The 19,790-nt window shown below is 41.7% G+C and overlaps 1 protein-coding gene and 1 long non-coding RNA gene across 2 annotated transcripts in view; one reads left to right on the top strand and one right to left on the bottom strand.

The window, feature by feature from the left end:
* The first annotated feature begins 336 nt into the window (after positions 1 to 336).
* wls (Wnt ligand secretion mediator) overlaps positions 337 to 19,790 on the top strand; it is a 30,209-nt gene continuing 10,755 nt past the window's right edge. Inside the window, exons 1-5 of the mRNA XM_031298010.2 lie at positions 337 to 740; positions 4,981 to 5,253; positions 14,091 to 14,215; positions 14,778 to 14,939; positions 15,143 to 15,279. Coding sequence (XP_031153870.1) covers positions 635 to 740; positions 4,981 to 5,253; positions 14,091 to 14,215; positions 14,778 to 14,939; positions 15,143 to 15,279 — 803 coding nt within the window. The 5' untranslated portion in view covers positions 337 to 634. The remainder of the gene's footprint in view (positions 741 to 4,980; positions 5,254 to 14,090; positions 14,216 to 14,777; positions 14,940 to 15,142; positions 15,280 to 19,790) is intronic.
* Positions 8,674 to 18,882, bottom strand: LOC118495789. The gene is made up of 2 exons (XR_004898224.1): positions 18,840 to 18,882; positions 8,674 to 8,818 (listed from the first exon to the last, which is right to left on the bottom strand). It is a non-coding gene; the product is annotated as an uncharacterized LOC118495789 (long non-coding RNA).

Consider the following 19,790-nt stretch of genomic DNA (forward strand, 5'->3'; position numbering starts at 1 on the left):
TAAAAGGAAAAAAATTTGATTTAATACCAGCTCAAGGCCCTTTTTTGGTGAGTGGTTGGTGTTTTAATTCCCACTTTAAACAAGTGTAAAACAACATTCCTGCACACGGGTTTTATTATTTAAAACCAAAACTGAAGACTGTTTATATTTTTTTAATCATATTTAACAGATGGCACAAACGTCAAATGTTGTCACTTCAAGAATAGATGTTTGAAGGACAATGCGTTGACGGTTTATTGGCGGCACTAAACATGAGATGGGACTTCTAAAATCTTCCTTTAAATAGCCCTGCAGGCTGTAGCCTAACGCACAACAGGGGCGCTATTACTGTCATTCAACGGCACGGTAACCTGCGTTACCAGCCTCTATTGCAATGCGGTGGCGCGCCACAGATCTTTCCCCGGTCTAGTGTTGGCTGTTTGGGGATAACGCTGAGTGCTATACGGTCATGTGATCCACGTCTTTTTTTTCTTTTTTCCTTTTCCTCCTTCGAAGTTGAAAGGCAGGAGCAGAGCGGTGGAGGGGCCCAGCTTGCCTTCCTACTGGTCGTGGATGCAACGTTTTCGTCCCTCTTCCACCACATTTGCTTGTTTCTCACTCGGTGTGATATATTAACTCCGACCTTTCCTTCGCAATGGCGGGGGCTATTATTGAAAATATGAGCACCAAAAAGTTGGTGATAGTGGGAGTTACTCTGCTATTGTTTCAGGCGTTTGCCTTCATGGTCGGCGGTTTAATTGGTAAGTTTTCCCCGTTTTTATCCCTTACTTGTATCATTTGTGTAGCTAACGTGTCTTTGTACGCTCGTGCACGTTGACATGTAAATGTTAACGTCTCTAAACTGTAAAAGCACAAAGTTTGAAGTTGAACTGTTCCTTACATGCCTCCATACCAGCGTTAATCAACGTTTACATAAGAAAGAAAGAATGGCAAGCGCGAACTTTTCGCTGTATTTGACCGAGTCGTGCTCAAACAATGCGGTACTTTGAAACCAAAGCTGCCGAAGTGCACCTCCTGTTAAATCACTGCTTTGTATCAAGGTGTTTGCTCCCTGCACGCCACAACCGCTGGCTTCATGTCTTTGGCTAAAAATAACGCAGAACACCATATTTGTGGGTATGTTTCTGATTCTCAACACAGGAATGCTCTGAAATACATCCAACCTTTTTTTTTTTTTTACTTCTTTGATCAAAACCCGACAGTTCTCCCCCCTTCTTTCCCTCCTCATACCTACCCCTCCTTCTCTTTCTTCTCTCTTCCGCTCTCATAATGTCTGTCTGCTGTGTGGGGCCCCGGGCAGCATCTCTAACGTTACCTTCTCCCCAAATCCCTACCGCCTCGCAGGCAAAACGTTCATGCTTCCTCCTCTTCCCCCCCCAAGGAAAAGAGATTTTTTCCCCCCCCCTAGTTTAATTTACATTGAGACAGACAGTGGTGCACACAAAAATACTCAAGTGCACACAACTGTCAAAGTTGCGTTTTGCCTTGAGGACTGAGTTGCTCCTGTCAAGTTTCTTCAAATTCACCCAACCACCCACTCACTCACTCATATGCACAGCAGCTACACACACAGTTGAGAGAAATTGAGTCCATGTGAATGATATCTAACTCTTATGGGCTGAAATCTGAAAAACAGCCCCAAATACTATTCAGCCTGTCTCCGTGTCCCTGCAGTCCCCCCCCCCCCCCCTCTCACTCCCTACAGGCTAGCTGGTGATAAATTAGCTTGTTCGGTTCGTTCCTGGCTGAGATGGTTTTAATGAAGCCGGATTCCTTTGTGTTTGCTCGGTGGCCGGGGGCGGCAGGGGTAATTGAGTAGAAAGGGGGGTTTTCTCCCCTTGTTTCCCGACAAACTCGGGGACACGGCATGGGGTCAGCAGGCTGAGGGTACGGCCATTATTCTGGACACACTGCGGTGGAGACTGGAGGAGTCGGTGTGCTGCTGGACTCGGGGTCACTAGATAATTGAACTCCAAGGTGGTGCCAGATAACTGGGTTTAATTCAGTCTAGTGTGTCTTCTTTGTCGCTGTGTGTGTGTGTGTGTGTGTGTGTGTGTGTGTGTGTGTGTGTGTGTGTGTGTGTGTGTGTTTTATTTTTACACAGCTGTTAACACAATCACACAGTTGAAGGTTGTTTGAAGATAGCCTTGGTTGAGTTTTTATGCGTGTGTGTGTGGACTGTCAGCCAAAGGGTGTAACTATTTGTGGTGTCCACCCTTCAGCTCTCTGTTACAAGTGAACAGATATGATTAGCTAGATGTTCAGATAAGTAACAGCACAAACCATTCTGATTCATGCCTTTTTTTAAACTTTTTATTTTACAGAAGGTATTACACTGAACAAACTCCATAACCGAACGAAGGGGGGAAAAAAAATATTATAAAAGAGGGAGGCACTACTCTCTTTACAACCTTTTGATCCATTTTTATCAGACCAGCTGAGAGCACGAACCATCTTATCTCTGTGTATACAGTCCATTTTCTCCAGCGTTGATCATGGATCCCTGCTTTAGTCCTTAGATAATGAGTCAGTTTCTCCATGGAATATATTTCCTCAACAATGTCCATCCACTCTCCTGGACTTGGAAGGTCACATTTCAACCAGCTCCTTATGATAGCCTTTCAGGAGGATCAGGATTTTGAATAGATAGATGTCCTTCTTTTGAATTACGTCATCGGGTATCAATCCAAGGTATACAATCTGTGGGTCCCTGGGAATCTTGTAGCATAAAATCTCCTCAATAATCTGAGTAACTGTCCCAGAATGTTTGTATTGTAATACATGACCAGAAAATATGTGAGTGATTGGCATTCATCTGCCCACACTGTCTCCAGCATGGCTGTTGTTTAACCCAATTGTTTATTTTTTATGTGGTGTGTAATAAAAAAGTGGATTAAATTCTTCCATCCGAATTCCCTCCATCTTTTAGAGCTAGTGGAAGTTTGTTGCGTTCTACACATGGAATGCCAATCACTCTTCGACAGTTTGATTCATGCCTTTTTTAGTGTTTGCTTACTTTTAAAAGTTTTTCTTGCATATATGGATAATACATTTTTGTACGGAAGCCCTGGAAGGCAAGGTGAAAAAAAGTCTTGTCATTATATAAATATATATTTATGACACTGCACGATCTGTTCCACGCTTGCGGACCTTTGCACCGCGGGAATTTCATTCATTTCACGATGAATCGCAAGGGAGTGTGGAGGAAACTGAAGGTTTGCAGTGACAGACTCAGACTTCATTCCACATGTAACTAAAATGGTGTATGTTCATGTAACATGTAACAACTCCTTTTTATTATTTTGGATTGGCAACAACGTAAATACCTCGTAATGCATAGCGTAAGCTACATTTAAAAACATCACAACATCCCCACACTACATGTCACAAAAACTGTCGCCAAGGTGTAGTACACGGACGTCGATATGTGGTTTTGGATCAGTGACAATAAGTACTTAACTTAAAGTGCTCATATTATGCTCATTTTCAGGTTCATAATTGTATTTTGAGGTTGTACCAGAATAGGTTTATGTGGTTTAATTTTCAAAAAAGTTTTTTTGTTGTATTGCACATTGCTGCAGCTCCTCTTTTCACCCTGTGTGTTCAGCTCTCTGTTTTAGCTACAGAGTGAGACCTCTCACTTCTGTTCCATCTTTGTTGGGAGTCGCACATGCGCAGTAACTAGGTAAGGACTACTAGCTAGAAGCTAGCGGTTAGCCACCTCGTTCTCACTGGCAAAACACTGCTACAACACTATAGAACTACTTGCATGTCCCTCATCTGTAGGTATTCCACGCAAAGTTGGAAGTGCGCCCTTGTTTAGAAGAAGTCTCCCGGCTAATCCTGCCTTGTGATGACGGAAGTTGGAGAAACAGCTAGCTGATGTGGTATTAGCTAAAGTGGTTAGCACACACCAAATGTTTTGGCCGATGACGTAGATAGCCCTGCTGATTTTGAGAGATCTGAAGACTGAAGGCAGGATACATTCAGAAATCCGTATCTCACTCAAAACAGCATGGATGTTTTTTTTTTCCAAGTTTGTATGCGTGGAAGCACCAGAGACACCCCAAACCAAAAAAAATGTTTTTCATAATATGGGCACTTTAACTATCTTTATAAAACAGACCTGCCGTGAACTGCATAACCTAAAATGTAGCCTACAAAAATATGCTGCCAGTTGTGCCGCCTGGCCGTCAAGTATTTTCAATGAATGCGTGATACAAATAGCGTAGGGGAACAGTCACTTTTTCTACTGCGTATTTATGTGCGTAACGGATCGTGCAGGCAGCACAGATTGCGTACTGACAGACCCCATGTTTGGACCTGATATTACAAAATGAGGGGGAAATCCGAGCCCACAGCCAATCAAACATGCTGATTGTCTGACATCATCTCCACTACATATTTAAAAAAAAAAAAAAAAAAAAAAAAAAGTTGCACCTGAACTCTCAAACGACTCAGATGTCGTTCACATCAGACTTCGAGCTTTAACAACAGGAAAATATGTTTTTTTTTTTTGTCTCCGCATAATAATGATCAAACTTTTCCCAAGCACTACTAAGATCCTGTGAGCAGAGACTACAAACACCAGTCTTGTCAAGCTCATGAATCTTAATGCGTAAACAGTGTAATCGGTGCCTGAGAGCTTTCGGGAATTTTCCCTCCCCATTACTTCAGAGAGAGCCAGAGCCTCGCTACCAGACATTTTCTAAACAGTGTGAAAAGTAATTGCCAAAGTGTTTGGATTGGATTTGGCTCAAACCCAAACTGTTGACTGTTCCTAATGGTTGCTAAGATATTAATATTGTCCATGCACGGTTTAATCCAGAGGGCTCAAGTTTTATTTATTGATTTCTACTCAAACTTTTTCTGATTTATTAGTTTGAGGAGAAATTTAGGCTTGGCAGGACCTTGAAACACTTTGCTGCAGTATTTCAACCTGACACCTAGTCTAACATCATGCTGTATTTGTCTCACCAGCTCCCAGCCCCACCACAGCGGTCCACTACCTGGCCACCAAGTGCGTGGACACGACCAAGCACCGACAGGAAACCAAATGGTTCATGCCTTGGGGTCCTAACCAATGCGACAAGATCCGGACCTTCGACGAGGCCATGGCCAAGAAGATCGAGGCCAACAACATTGTGTTTGCTGTCCACATTCCTCTGCCGAACAAGGAGATGAGCCCCTGGTTCCAGTTTATGCTGGTCATCCTGCAGTTTGACATCGCATTTAAGATGTACAACCAGATAGGTGAGAGCCAAGGCTTACTTATGGGAGATAAAAAAAAGTCAAGGAGAAAACGTCTCATGTTTATCCCCCAGGACATGGCTGTCAAGATGTAGAGGAAAGACGGTCTTATTGTGTCCATGGTATTAAGAGTAGGGTTGGGTACCGAGACCCGGTGCCTAAACGACCGTTATCTACCGGACCGAATAGCTACGTGGATTTCGGTGCCTCATTTCGGTGCCACTTAAATGCTTGCCCTGCCCTCTGGAGCTCTAAAATAGACATTAGAGGAAATAGAAGCATCGCTGCATGTGATGCTAGTTACACTTGGCAGCAGGTAACGTTAGCCGTCAGTTAGCTAGTAGCTGGGTTAAACACGGTTCAAATGCTGACAGCTAAACGGTGTAAAGTGTGACTGTATTTCACTGGAGAGGATTCCAAGAGCCAACTGCCGTTGTCGGAAAAACTTTTTCCCATCTAGTTGTTTTTGTCGTTTACCAGCAATTTTGTAGTGAAATAACTCATTATTATTATTATTATTATTATTATTATTATTACACTACCAGTCAAAAGTTTGGGGTCACTTAGAAATTTCCATTCCACTCCATTACAGACCGAATACCAGCTGATCTGAGTGGGTGGCTGATCTTTAATGCAATATTACATTACATTATACATTGCGCATTATCAGCAACCATTCATCCAATGTTCCAAAGGCACATTCTGTTTACTAATCTGATATCATTTTAAAAAGCTAACTGACAATACATTGGAGAACCCTTTTGCAATTATGCAAGCACATAATGTAATCTGAAAACTGCTTCCCTGGTTAAAAAAAACAATGCAACTGATCTGGAAATTTCTAAGTGACCCCAAACTTTTGACCGGAAGTGTACTTTTTTTAATGAATCATTTTAATCTTGACCATATGGCCTTAGCAATAAGCAAGCCCTTCTTTAATGTCGCCGACTGATTTGTGCTCCTTTTTAAAAAAAATAAAAAAAAATAAATATATATATATATATATATATATATATATATATATATATATATATATATATATATATATATATATATTTATTTATTTATTTATTTATTTATTTATTTATTTATATATATATATATATATATATATATATATATATATATATATATATATATTTATTTATTTATTTATTTATTTATTTATTTATTTATTTATTGGAAACAATGTAAACGATACCCAACCCTAGTTAAGAGGCTGTACTATGTTATGGGACTTGGTCTTAAGAGAATCTTAAAGGAACCAAAAGCCATTTTGGTGATAATGAACAAGTGATAATAATTACTTGGTTCATTGTAGGTTAACGGACAGTGCCCTGCAAGTTCTCGTTTTTTATTTTTTATTTTTTTGTCTACATTTTTTTCTCTCCAGTTGTGTCAATAATGGCCTCAGTTATTTCTTAGTTTCACAATCTGAAGGCAAATATTTGCAGCGGCTCAATGTGACCAAGCTAGCCTCTGAAATATTTACATCCATTGTCACTTCCAATCACTCGCATCATAAATTCAAGCACAGAGTCATTCCACCTTCACCAGTAATACTCTTTGTTATGTTTCTCATATTACCTTCCCTGCAAGACGTCGTGCTTGGATGTTGTCACTTTGTTCTTTTTCAGTCTATCATGCCGAACGCTTGAGGAATCCACAGAAATGTCTCATTCAGTAGATTGGATTTCTGTTACACTGAAAGGCAGCAAACAATGATGGATGCCCTGCTGTTTGTTCTCTGTAGACCCTTGGGGGGGGTTTGTAGACGGGCTTGTCAGACACCCTTGAGAAAGGTATAAAGAGAGGAGAGAGGTAATCTGGACCTGTTCCTTGTTGGTTGCCTCTGAGCAATGAAATATCTTATTATCCAAGCTTGAGACCTACAGCTGATTTATATACTTTGAATATAAGCTAATAGGGCTGGGCAATATATCGATGTTATATCGATATTGCGATATGAGACTAGATATGTGTTGTCTTTTCCTGGTTTTACAGGCTGCGTTACAGTAAAGTGAAGTCATTTTCTGAACTTACCAGACTGTTATAGCTGTTTTATTATTTACCTTTACCCACTAAGTCCTTAAATCATTTCTGGAGATTATTTATCAAAAATCTCAATTGTGTAAATAACATTTTGTTAAAGCACCAATAGTCAACCATACAATATCGACATCTAGGTATTTGGTCAAGAATATAGTGATATTTGATTTTCTCTACATTGTCCAGCCCTATAAGATAATACCAGTTTAGTAAGGGTTACAGCTGATATTTATGCATGTGCATTGTGTTTTTCCACCATTTCATCCTGACTTAATAGTCAGTTCAGTGATTGGTCAAGTCCTATTTCATTATCATTGAAATCCATGATAATTTAATCCATGTTTAAATTGTGTGAGACCCCCTTGAGAGTGGAGTTACATTTGTTGCTATACATTGGGGGGGGGCAGACAGTGGTGTGAAGTGGTGCACCCCCTTTGTGGAATGGTCTACCCTCCTGAAATCTTAACCGTCTTAAAGTTAGGTGACATTAGAGCTTTCAGGGAAAAAAAGTAAATCAAGAAGAGCTGCAACCATTAGTGACTAATCGATTAGTCCGATTGACAGAAAAAAAAAAAATTTGCCAACTATTTTGATAGTGAAGTTACTTTTCATGCAAAAATGGCAAAAATGCTGTTTAAGCCTCAAATATGGCGATGTCCTGCTTTGTTTCGTTTTATATAATTTAGAACTGAATATCTTTCGATTTTGGACTGAAAAAACAAAACATTTAAAGACATCAACTTGGACTTTGAGAAAGTGGGATGGACATTTTTTTTTTTCACACATTTGACCAGGCGATTAATCGAGAAAATAAATCGTTAGTTGCAGCCATAAAATCAAGCTTTAAATCTTTTACAGATTTTCTTTAACCACTTGAGCCAAAGTGCATAATTTAATAAATGTAGTCTCATTTTGGGCCCCAGGCTCTGTCACATATCTAGTGTTTAGTGTCATGAGGGGAGCCCACCAGTGAGCATCAGTGCTGGATAGACGCACCTACAGCATCAACTGAGTGCTTGAATAAGGAAGAGGGGAGGAGGCAGATAAGTAGTATCTGGAAGAAGACAGAGTTTGGTATCCTGGCAGGGTGCTTGGGATCCTGAAAGAAGGGATTAGAGAGGATGATAAGAGAGTCTAATAAGTGACTGGATTGCCAGGAGAGCCTGGGAAAGACTCTTAATCCCATCTTTTGCTTCATGGCTTAGAATGCATAGCTATGCTAATGTCAACTTGAGCTTTATAACAAACTCTGATGTACAGAGTCATGTGTCTACACTAGTCTATATCCACGACGTTCCACTTCTGGGGATTGCTCTCATTCTGCCGGAAATTCCGCCGGATGGCATTCTTTTCGGATGTCTGTTTTCGGATGTCCCGTTACCTTCTGCTTTCTTCATGTTGTAAATTTAAACTCCGGTAGATTTCTGAGGACCATGGTTAATTGCTCCTCAGATCTCTGCAGGGTAAATCCAGACAGCTAGCTAGACTATCTGTCCAATCTGAGTTTTCTGTTGCACGACTAAACAACTTCTGAACGTGCACTAGAGCTGTTGGAACGAATTCTGAAAGTCGAATATAATTCAAATAGTAAAAAAAGCAATACTATTCGAATGCTGAAATTACTATTCGAATGTGATTTTTATTTTATTATTTATAAATAGGTTGGCTAACGTTAGCTAATCTCCCTCTTCTATTGTCGCGTCTGATGAACAATAAGTTACAGGAGTGAGAAACACCAGGCATTGTGAGCTAACGTTACGTACCGAGTAAAGTTAGTACAGGGGGGAGTGACAGGCTGCGGCTGGAAATCGGATGGATGACGGGAAATAGTTTTAACATGACTTTAAAATCGACATCCACCGAGCCGAAATGCTTATCAATAGTTAGTTCATTCTTCTTTTCCAACTGCGTCGCGAGTTATAGGAGCTTAGCTGGAAGCTTCATGGAGACAGCTTAAGTTTATGTTAGCTGCCCTACAGCTGTCAGAGTTAGCTTTGACTTCATATATTACCTTCTAACAGCTGTATTCTCAGTAAGGTGACAATCTGCAAGAAACAGGTTGCTTTTAAAATCACTAAAATAGTAGTGACAGCACCGTTAGGCTTAGTTATTAAGGTCGTTAGCATCGTGGCTAACACTATTGTTACTTAGTTTATGACAAATTGTTTCGGCTTTGCTTTCTAACATGATGACATTGTGCTAACCGAGCCGCTTCAATACACTTGTTAGATAATGTTTCATTACAGCTCTCTGTTGATTTGTGTTTGTCGCGGTGTGCGTGGTGGAATATAATGTAAACAGAGAGCGGCGTGCCAGAAATGCAATGCGCCATGACGTAGATCCCCTTCAAGGCCAGGCTGATGTTGGAAGTCCCTCTAGTGGACAGAATGTGTAACAACAACCACATGCTTAGAGTGGCATTGACAATGTATAAGCCTGAGTAGTGTAGTACGTATTTATAACAGGCTGAATTTGAGCATTCAATATTCGAATATTATTTGAATATAAAAAAAAATAACATGAAATTCGAATGGTATTATAGAGGAAGACTGACAGCTCTAACGTACACGTTTCACCAAAACAAGTTCCTTCCCAAGGCTATTTTGCAGCGGCTCCGTGCGACGCTTAGCACCGCCCAAGACGACTGTGGTTGGTTTAAAGAAATGCCAATAAACCAGAGCACGTTTTTCTCCCATCCCGGAATGCTGAGTGGACTATAGCCAGACCCTCCTCCGCAGCGCTGTGGAGGAAGGTCTGGCAATGCGAGACTATGTCCACACTGAAATGGCTGTAAGCCTAGATACCTCCACCTCAGGCCAATTTGTAATTAACAGAAAAGCAATAGATGCAATTGTAATCGTGTAGAGCAGAGATCTTAGGACCTAGGGGATCCTCAGAGTTACTGCAGGTGGCTGCCAAATTGTTCATTTATGTGAATGCATTTTTTTTTTCAATAATTAAAATGTCTGAAAATATACATTAACATGAATCCAACATATTATTAACAAAGATGCCTATTTGTGTAAAAAAAACAAAACAAAAAAAACCCATTTCATTTACACAACATTGATGAAATGCTACGTAAGGTAGTCACTTTAGTAGCCATCCACACATACAGTTAAGCTAAAGGACTCACTGTGCCTTCCACATGTATGTTTAACATTACAACATGCTGTATAAATAATATATGAATATTGATCCATCCATTTTCATCCATCCGGCCAAGTTTAATATGCAACTAAATGTTCACAATATATGTAGTAGGGGGTCCCTGCTCTGTCTCTCTTTCAGCTGAGGGGTTCTTGGCCTAAAAAATGTTGAAGACCCCTGCTGTAGAGAACAAAAAGTTTGAAAGTTAGTGGTGTACTTTAATATGACTCAGCCTTTTGGTCTGGCTTGTCTAAACTCTATACAGTCATGTTACAATAGTGGCCGAGTCATCGGCGTCCTTTGCTTGTTCACATTCTTGGCCTCAGCTGTAATGTGTTCGGGGGCTGCGGGTTGTTAACTGCCTGGCTGCAAGACAGAGGAGTCAGTGAATCAGCCTGGACTACAGGCGGGTCGTTCTGCCAGACGCTACAGACTTATTTTAATCTTTCTGAGCTACACAATGTGCTGTGAGAACAAGTGGATGTAGAGGGAGCTGAGTACTCTAGATGCTGCATGTAGAAGCAACCAGCTAGTGCTGCAGCAGTGCGGTTCCCACTTTTAAGCTCTGGATTTTTCTGACTGTTTTGAACCCATTTATCTTTGCTTTCTCTCCTGAGACAATATGTGCTTAAGGAGAGCCTGCTTAAAAGGACACACATACAAAATAGCTTGTTTCTAGCATACCCAAGCCTTTAGACTGTTGTACAGTAAGAATATAAGTATAAGGCGATTTTGCTTGATGCAAGGTAGGTATCAGTTAATGCATGTCATCTAATTTTACAATCTAATTTTTTTCCCCAAGTAGTTGTAATTTAGAGTCGTCTTTGTAAGTAACAAAACAATCGGGTCAGTAGGAATTCGACATCCTATCACATCAGATATTATTGATGTTGTTTTATTCCAGAACTCATGTACCTGTTCACACTCCCAGACCATGTGCAGGAAGGTTCCAGTTTGTTCAGGTTGACTGGAATGACTTTAGAGATCTATCTATTCTGAGGAGTCAATATGTCCTATGGATAGGTTGAAGTGGATCTGCTGGTGATTTGGGTTCTTGGAGCAGTGGAAAATGTTGTCCCAAACTGTCTCCCAATTAATTACGTTCCCCTCTGAGCTCAACTCTCGCTCCCATTTCTTTAGTATTGGGAGTTACAATCTACTTCATCCACTTCCTCTATCCTATCCTCCAACACTGATGCTTCAGAAGATTCCTTCTCAAATAGGACTGTTCTCACTTATTTGTTTTAATGTAAAATTAGATCCAGCAGTAAATTAAAGATGTTAAAGGTGCTGTAGGTAAGCCTTATAAAACTAACTTTCTGTCATATTTGCTGAAACTGACCCTATGTTCCAGTAGAACTACATGAAGCAGGTACTAAAAATAAAAAAACATCTGGCTCCTCTGGCACCACCTACAGCCTGTAGTGTGATTTGCAAAAATCCACTTTAGCGGAAAGGGGGGAGGGACTAAGAAGTTGTCGATCTTCAAATTTTGGCTAAGTCCTGGATCTTCACAATCCTACCTACAGCGCCTTTTAATGTCCGTATGTATAAGATGAGAGATGAAAGAAGAACCGCAGTTATTGTTAGGTTCTGAGTGATGTTGTTTTTTTTTTTTTTTTTTTTTTTGTAAAATACATGATTTGTTCATCGGAGTCTAAAAAATGTAATACTGTATCCTATTTAATTAAAAAGAGCTTTTTTGGGTACTCATATGGCAAAGCTGTAGTCTTTGTGTTTCCGTTCTTAAAATAAAACAGAATCATATTAACATTCATAACTTTTAATTCATTCAATTTAGCAAAACCAAAACAGATTTGACAGGATTCAGATTCCTTGAACTGAGTAGATGCTAGATTCAGATTTAATAAAATGCTAATAAACCCCCAAAACAACGGAGCCAGGTCTTCCATAATTAACAAAATGGCGTCGGCTCGTCTGTCTCAATCCTGAGCAGCACGCTGTCTGTGCCAAAGGTAGGCGGGTTTTGATCTGCAGCTGTATGACAAATGAACGCAAGGCCATCTCTTCCCTGACTACCTTATCTGTGTAACAATGTGCGTCCCAGAGAAGAGGTTCGCCCTTATAAACCACTTCACCCGCATGCCCCACTCCACCCCTGCACCAAGCACCCCTTGGCCAGGGTCCAGCAATAACACAGCTGTTGAGGAGGCTTAGTTTCCGTGGAGATGGCCGCTGGACTGAAGTGGAATGTTTGCATGAAGCGAGCTGACATTCGAGGGCGCCAGCGCTCGACCAACGGCAGAGTGGAGGGCATTACAGAGACAGTCGGCTGCCAGTTCTCATCTGGTTCCCTCTCCTCCCCCTCCTTATTTTTTTTCTTTTCTTTTTTTTTTTTTTTTCTCACAGCACAGGCCACCGAGTTTCTTTCCCTTCATTCCAGCTTGTTTCATACGGCAACGGCACAAGAGGCACTCTGGAGTGCTGGAGGAGAGAACCCTTGGCTTTGTAATGTGATCTAAAGATGCAGTTTTAATAGGTTGGCTTTGGATGTTTTTGTTGAATTCACTGAGCTGGGCTGTCGGAGGCCAGCTCAAGGTCTTGTTGAACTCTGTCAAGTAGTAAGTAACCTAGATTCGGGCCACCATGGAGAGCAGACTGAATCCCTGAATAGGTTTACATGCAGAGAAATAATCCTGTTAATCACACCGATTCAGACTCATTCCAGGTGACAGGACCACGTATTAACACTCAAACGGTTTGACCTTGTATAAGCATGTTTGTATTACAATATACCAACCATAACCAGTCTAGTTGATAATCCAGCCTTCGCTTCTCAATGATTTGAATGAAAGAAATGTCTATCCTCATCTTCTTTACGCTGTACCACTCTGGAGTGGTATTAGCATGTGAAACACTAGCATGGGAGAACAGTATATAGCTCCGACTATAGAGGGGAATGTCTCCGTGTCAGTGCTAGAAGTGTTGACACTCTGCTGGTCTCAGTTTAATACCGTGGCTGTCTGTCATCAGGACTTAATTTGATCCCGTCACTGGGATAACAGCCAGCAGAGCGGTGCAAGGAGGAGGTATATTAAAATCAGTCAGAATCCAGTTTATTGCCAAGTAGGTTTTCACATACAATGAATTTGCTTTGGAGTTTTGCTGCATAGACAAGAAACATAAATATATAATATAAAAAAATCTATTTAATAAATATGTACAATGTTTTGTTTTTTTTTAAATGAAAGGGCTGCAGGAATGTGCAAAGATGTATTCTAGAGAATGTGCAAAGGTTAATGGAATTGAGAATAAAAAGAATATGCAATGAGATGGTAGTCCCACAGGTGTGCGTTAATGTAACACATATAGACAGATGTGGTGGGAGGAGGGAGGGGGGGGGGGGGGGGGTCGATAAAAGCACCTGGTACTAAAAATGGCTTGCACTGAGCCGAACCATGCAGTGGAAACGAGGGATTATTCAGTGTATTTATCCATTTCAGAACACACAAATGTCTTCTACAAGCGCTGTGTAATTCTTTGGATGTAATTTTAGATTTTGTGTATTTGGGGATGTTTATTGACATGCATGCATACTCAAAGTCTTTTAACAATGACAATGTCTACTAAAGGTGTATACTGATCTGAAAGTGAATTGCTGCTGTGGTAATTGTTTCCAGAGGATGGCGCGTTGGCCACCATTGACGTGGGCCTGGCCTACAGAGACGACACGGTCAGTGAGTGGACAGAGATGGCTCACTCTTACGAGCAGAGGAAGCTCAGCTGCAACTTCACTACTGCCAAGGTGTGGAAATGACTCTGTGCCCTCACCAAGATGCATCTTGAGAATACCAACAACAACCTATTCTAGACAAATACCATATATTGAGTTGCAGATGATAAATAAGTAATATTCTTTTAAATCTAAGTAGCTTGGTTATCATCAGTTTTCACACACTTTCTTTTGAGCCTTAAATACTGTGAGTTAGAAATACTGCTAATTATAATCATGCTTTACAAATGCCAGTGTTGGATATTCATGGGAGTGATTTACAACCTTGTTTAAGGGCACTTTGGCAATTTTTGTTATTACTGCTGGACACTTACACCTGTTCCTCCAGCTGATAGTGGTCAATGTCTCAACTCAGACACTTTTATTGATCCCAAATTGGAAAATTTCAGTGCCAACAGCAGCAAAATATCAGACACACAGCACACATACCGAATATACAAGAAATAATAAATCGGATAGAATACAAGAACTATTCAAAAAATAAAGACAGCCTGACTGAGACAGTTTTACAGTGTCTGATCTTTAGATGCATGCGTTTTAAACCAGATATGGTGTGTTGCTGTGTGTTTTGCAGACCTTTGAGAACGAGGGGCGTTACTATGAGTGTGACCTGCTGCCTTTCATGGAGGTCGGCAGCGTGGCCCATAAGTACTACCTACTCAACATCCGCCTGCCCGTCAACGAGCGGAAGAAGGTCAATGTGGGGATCGGAGAAATCAAAGACATTCGTCTTGTTGTAAGTTGGCGTTTGATTGGGAATTGTATTGGAAGGTTTTTGGTACGTTGCTTAATGTTGACCCACTGAGTCAAGTGTCCTTTTTCATTTATGGCGGAGACAATATTGGCCACTGAGCGATATGATGTTAGCGTTAGCCCCTTATTGCCAATACAACAACATACACAACACAAATAGTTGACACTGATTCTTTGTTTTCCAAGAGCATCCACCAGAATGGAGGCTTCACCAAAGTGTGGTTTGCCATGAAGACATTTCTCACGCCCAGCATCCTCATCATCATGATCTGGTACTGGAGACGGATCACCCTCATGAGCAGACCCCCTGTGCTGCTGGAGAAGTAAGGCACCTCCCTCCTCTTCTGTATCTCAGCGGTGTTCTGTGTTCCCCATTGTATTGTTAGCGCCATATTTAATATTGTGGGCGAATTATACCTTTAGGCTAGCCTGGCTCCGCCCTCCTACGTACTCCCTTCAGTACGTCGTCTGGGTTTGCGGTATATTCGCGGGTTTTCTCCGGCCAAACTTTACCGGTCCAATCAGCGAACGGAGGGAGTGGCTGAGAACGATGCCGTTGAGGTTGTGCGCTAGTTTGAGAGTTGTAGTTCCGTAATGGCGGCGGAGAAAGATGCGAGCGAAGCCATTCGGTCCGTTGTGGCAACGCTGCCGAATATCCAGAAGTTAAAGCCCGAGCAAGAACAATCTTGGCTGAGTTTTGTTGGTGGCCATGATGTTGTGGCCCTCCTCCCCACGGGGTTTGGGATAAGTTTGATTTTCCAGCTCGCTCCGTTAGTGGTGAAGGAGTTGTAGTTAGCTAACGTTAGCGATTTGGTTATGGCAGATCCAGAGTGGCTCTGGGCAGATCCAATAATTTTAAACTTCAACAGAGTACCCGCCTTCAAGGAAGTTAACACTTGTCAATGGAGAGTGGCCAGAGTCTCTGTACAAATGAAATGTACCAGAGTCTGGTAGGACCAGGCTACCTTTAGGCATCATAATTCCATGACTCTGCGGCGCTCAAAGCGCCAAACAAAAGAAATCCTGACCCGGTTACTCAAGATAATCCACAGGCCTGGTTGTGAGCTGTTTCATGTAGGAACTATTTTCTTTCTAACAAACTACACCCGCCAACCGTATCACAGCGCAGAAGGAAGCGTACTCGTGGAGGAGAGGCTTGTGGTCCTACATTTCTAGCTTGTGGAGATCGGTTTATAGCTAACCGATACTGCTAGCTCACCTGAGCTAGCTAACGTTACAGCTCAGCTGTGGAGGACGGCATTAATGTTCACATCTCAAACTGTCACAAGCATGAGCCTCTCGTCCAAGAGTACGCTTCCTTCTTCAGTTCAAAACAACTTTATTTATCCCAGAAAGGGCAATTCAAATTCAATTTTGCAGTCAACCAGTCACATGGAAAGCAGACAAGAAAAAAACACCATCGCAATCATTGAATCAACCAACGTATTAGTAGCAGCAGGTCAACAAACCCAGGGTAACCCAGGCAAGAGCAACGAAGCACACACAGGTTGCCAAAGCATTCTGCTTCTTTAGGATTACAAGCTCTGGATGTTACAGGTTGCTGCTGAAAGAACATGGCCAGAATCACCCATGATTCTCATAGCTTTCTGGGCTACCTGTTTGTTCCAGAGAGAGCTCATGTCTGGTAACTTGACTCTGTGCATTGATGCAGTATGGTTGACAGGTGTAGTTAAGTAGAAAGAAAATAGTTCCCACATGAAACTGCTCACAACTAGGTCTGTGTGTTATCTTGAGTAACCACGTGATGATTTCTGGAAAGAGACATTGTATTTTATTTATTTATTTATTTTTGGCGCTTTGAGCACCACAAGCCGAGGGCCATCTTGTTTCGTTATGTTTGAGAGAAGGCAGTCATCTCTACGGCCGCAACACCAAAACAATCTAGATTGATAAATGGCCCAAGAGGAAATAGATTTTAAGGGGTGAACTGTCCCTTTTTAACACAAGTCCATGAAGTTTAGAGCAGCAAATACAGGTAGTTTTGCCTGAAGCAGATGGTTTGAATACCATGCAGTGGATAGCCGAAGCTATGCTCACAGTGTAGCGTTTGTCTAACCCCCTGCCACGCTGGGAAGACGGATCAGTAAGAGGCAGTGCTCGGCGCCACAGGAAGTGCCCGGCGAAGCGTGAAACATGTTACAAAATCTGCAAGCTAGCACTCAACCGACACATGCTGCATACACACATTCAGGACATGCACACCAGCTCAGACACCACGTGCGCACAGACACAGTCGGCGTCTCTCTCCTTCCCTCTGTATTTTCCGGCTCAAGGCTCTTGCTCCCAAATGACCGGCCAGCTCTCAGGAAGTGCGGCTCGTACCCTATTTGTGGACAGCGGATGATTTTTTCATGCTGTAAAAGCTGTACCAGAGTCTCGCTAGTCCATAGAGGTGTCAAAGTAGTACACCTCAGACTTTCCTCCTAAACTATCAGGATAGATGAGAGTGGGAACTCTTAATGTAGAAATGGTCTAGGATGGTCTAATTCATAGGGAAACAGTTATTACTTAAACATCCAAATACATTTCTTTTTTTGTGATATACACTGTTTTATTTTTTAAACATACAAAACATACAATTTGCAAAATGATCATATCTCCCCCCCCCCACCCCCATTCCATCTCCCAGAACAAATAATCTTGGGGCATGAATAGAACCTGGGTCCCTGCAATCCGACATAGGTTATCATGTATGCCGGTCCAAAATTCCTGGACCTTATCACAGGACTATAGGACATGAAGTAATTGGCCGTCCTCTGTCTTACATTTCCATCAATTTGGCGTGTCTTTTAGACCAATGCTAAACAATCTGGAGGGAGTCCAATAGAAGCGATGCGTAATCTTGAACTGGATGAGGCGCACCCTCAAATCACGTGACATAGTTTTTTTTCAAGATTATTTTTTGGGCATTTTAGGCCTTTATTTGGATAGGACAGCTTAGACTTGAAAGGGGAGAGAGAAGGGGAATGACCTGCAGCAAAGGGCCGCAGGTCGGAGTCGAACCTGCGGCCGCTGCGTCCAGGAGTAAACCTATACATATGGGCGCCCGCTCTACCAGGTGAGCTAACCAGGCGCCCACGTGACCTAGTTTTAATAATCCTACAGATTCTGTCCCACTCCTCATCATCCAGTGTTATACTCAGATCCCTTTCCCATGTCTTTTTGAGGGCTGTCCAGGCTCCCGGTCCACTTTGGTCCAAACGACATTTAAGTGAGAGATTATCAGATGTGTTTTTGCCTCACCATACAGTTTGACAGACAGGCTTTGTAAGGGCGATAATGTGGCAAGAACAGATTGCTCAATACAATACCGGGGTGGGTCTCTCTCAGGAGGAAGTGACCAGTGGGCCAGATGCCTTTTTTAAGTTAAAAGCATAGGAATAATACAACATATTTGGTAGACCCAAACCTCCTTTATCAATCGGTCTTTGGCATCTATAAAAATGTAGCTGGGTTTTTTACATTTCCATATAAATATATTTATCTTGTCAAACCATTTAAAATGACAAGGAAACCTCCAGAGGAAGGGGAACACAAACCATTTTTATAACATTGACCTTCCCTGCTATTGAGAGATTGAGAGTTGCCCCATCTATTAACATCACAAGAGATTTTATTAAATAATGGTTCCAAATTAACTTTAACTAGGTCTTTTAACTGGGGAGGGAATAGGATACCCAGATGAACGATACCTTGCTTGGGCCACTGAAATGCACCTTGAGCCTTGGGCTTTCTTTGTGTTGGCACTTTAACCTCTGGTCGATTTATGAGGACAAGGGTTAACCTTTTCTCAGATCTCTGCAGGGTAAATCCAAACAGCTAGCTAGACTATCTGTCTGTTCTGTTGCACGACTAAAACAACTTTTGAACGTACACATGTGCCACCAAAACTGCGCCTCTGTCACACAAATATCCGGCGCATCTACTGACACAACGATATTTTCGGTGAGTGTCCGAAATCACGTTTGGTCATTCCCTATACAGTTCACTATTTAATAATAAACCCTAAATAGGGAATAGTGAGTGAGTGAATGAGGGATGGGTGTCGAACACGGCTGGCGTCAGTGAGTTAGCATGCACAGCATGCAGGGCCCAGGAACTGGCTCACCCAAATGGAACGCAGACATAATGAATGTTATTAGTCACACCTGTGCTCTTCCTGCTATCACGTGTCAAAATGTGCTGTGTAAAAAGTCTATTTAAAATTTCTCTACCACATTAACTAAAAAGCCCTTTGTTTTATTCCACACACACGGAACCTGTGTTACATTACTTCTATTACCCACAGCGGTTACAAAAAACGTTTATACTTTTATCTGCTCCTTATTTCCCCACCCTGTCTCTCTCTCTATGACACACACACACACACACACACACACACACACACACACACACACTCTTACTGTGTTTTGCCCTCTCAACTATCTATTTGCAATCATCCTTTCACCTATTGGCGGCATGCAGGGACCTGCTGCAGACAGAAAACAACCTCTAGTCTGTCTTTTTGTAGGCCGATGTGTTCCTAATTCATTGCCTTATTTCTCTCTAAATGTCTTGATTTCAAGGTTGAGGGAGGTTAGGAAAAGTAGTACATACACATTGTAGAACTCGATCGCTCAGTAGGGACACTCTGTGCTTCTAGCTGAATGGCTAATCTAATCAATAATGTCTCGAGATTTAATGAGCCTGCTTCAGCAGATGCAGATGGAGCCTTGCTCTAAAACATTGATTGTGTCAGTGTTAAACATGTAGTCCAGAATCAGGTGCAAAGCCCAATTAAAGTGACCATAAATTGAATCCGCCAACACTGTTC

This window comes from Sander lucioperca, chromosome 9 (assembly GCF_008315115.2).
Source record: "Sander lucioperca isolate FBNREF2018 chromosome 9, SLUC_FBN_1.2, whole genome shotgun sequence".
Classification (NCBI taxonomy): Eukaryota; Metazoa; Chordata; class Actinopteri; order Perciformes; family Percidae; genus Sander; species Sander lucioperca.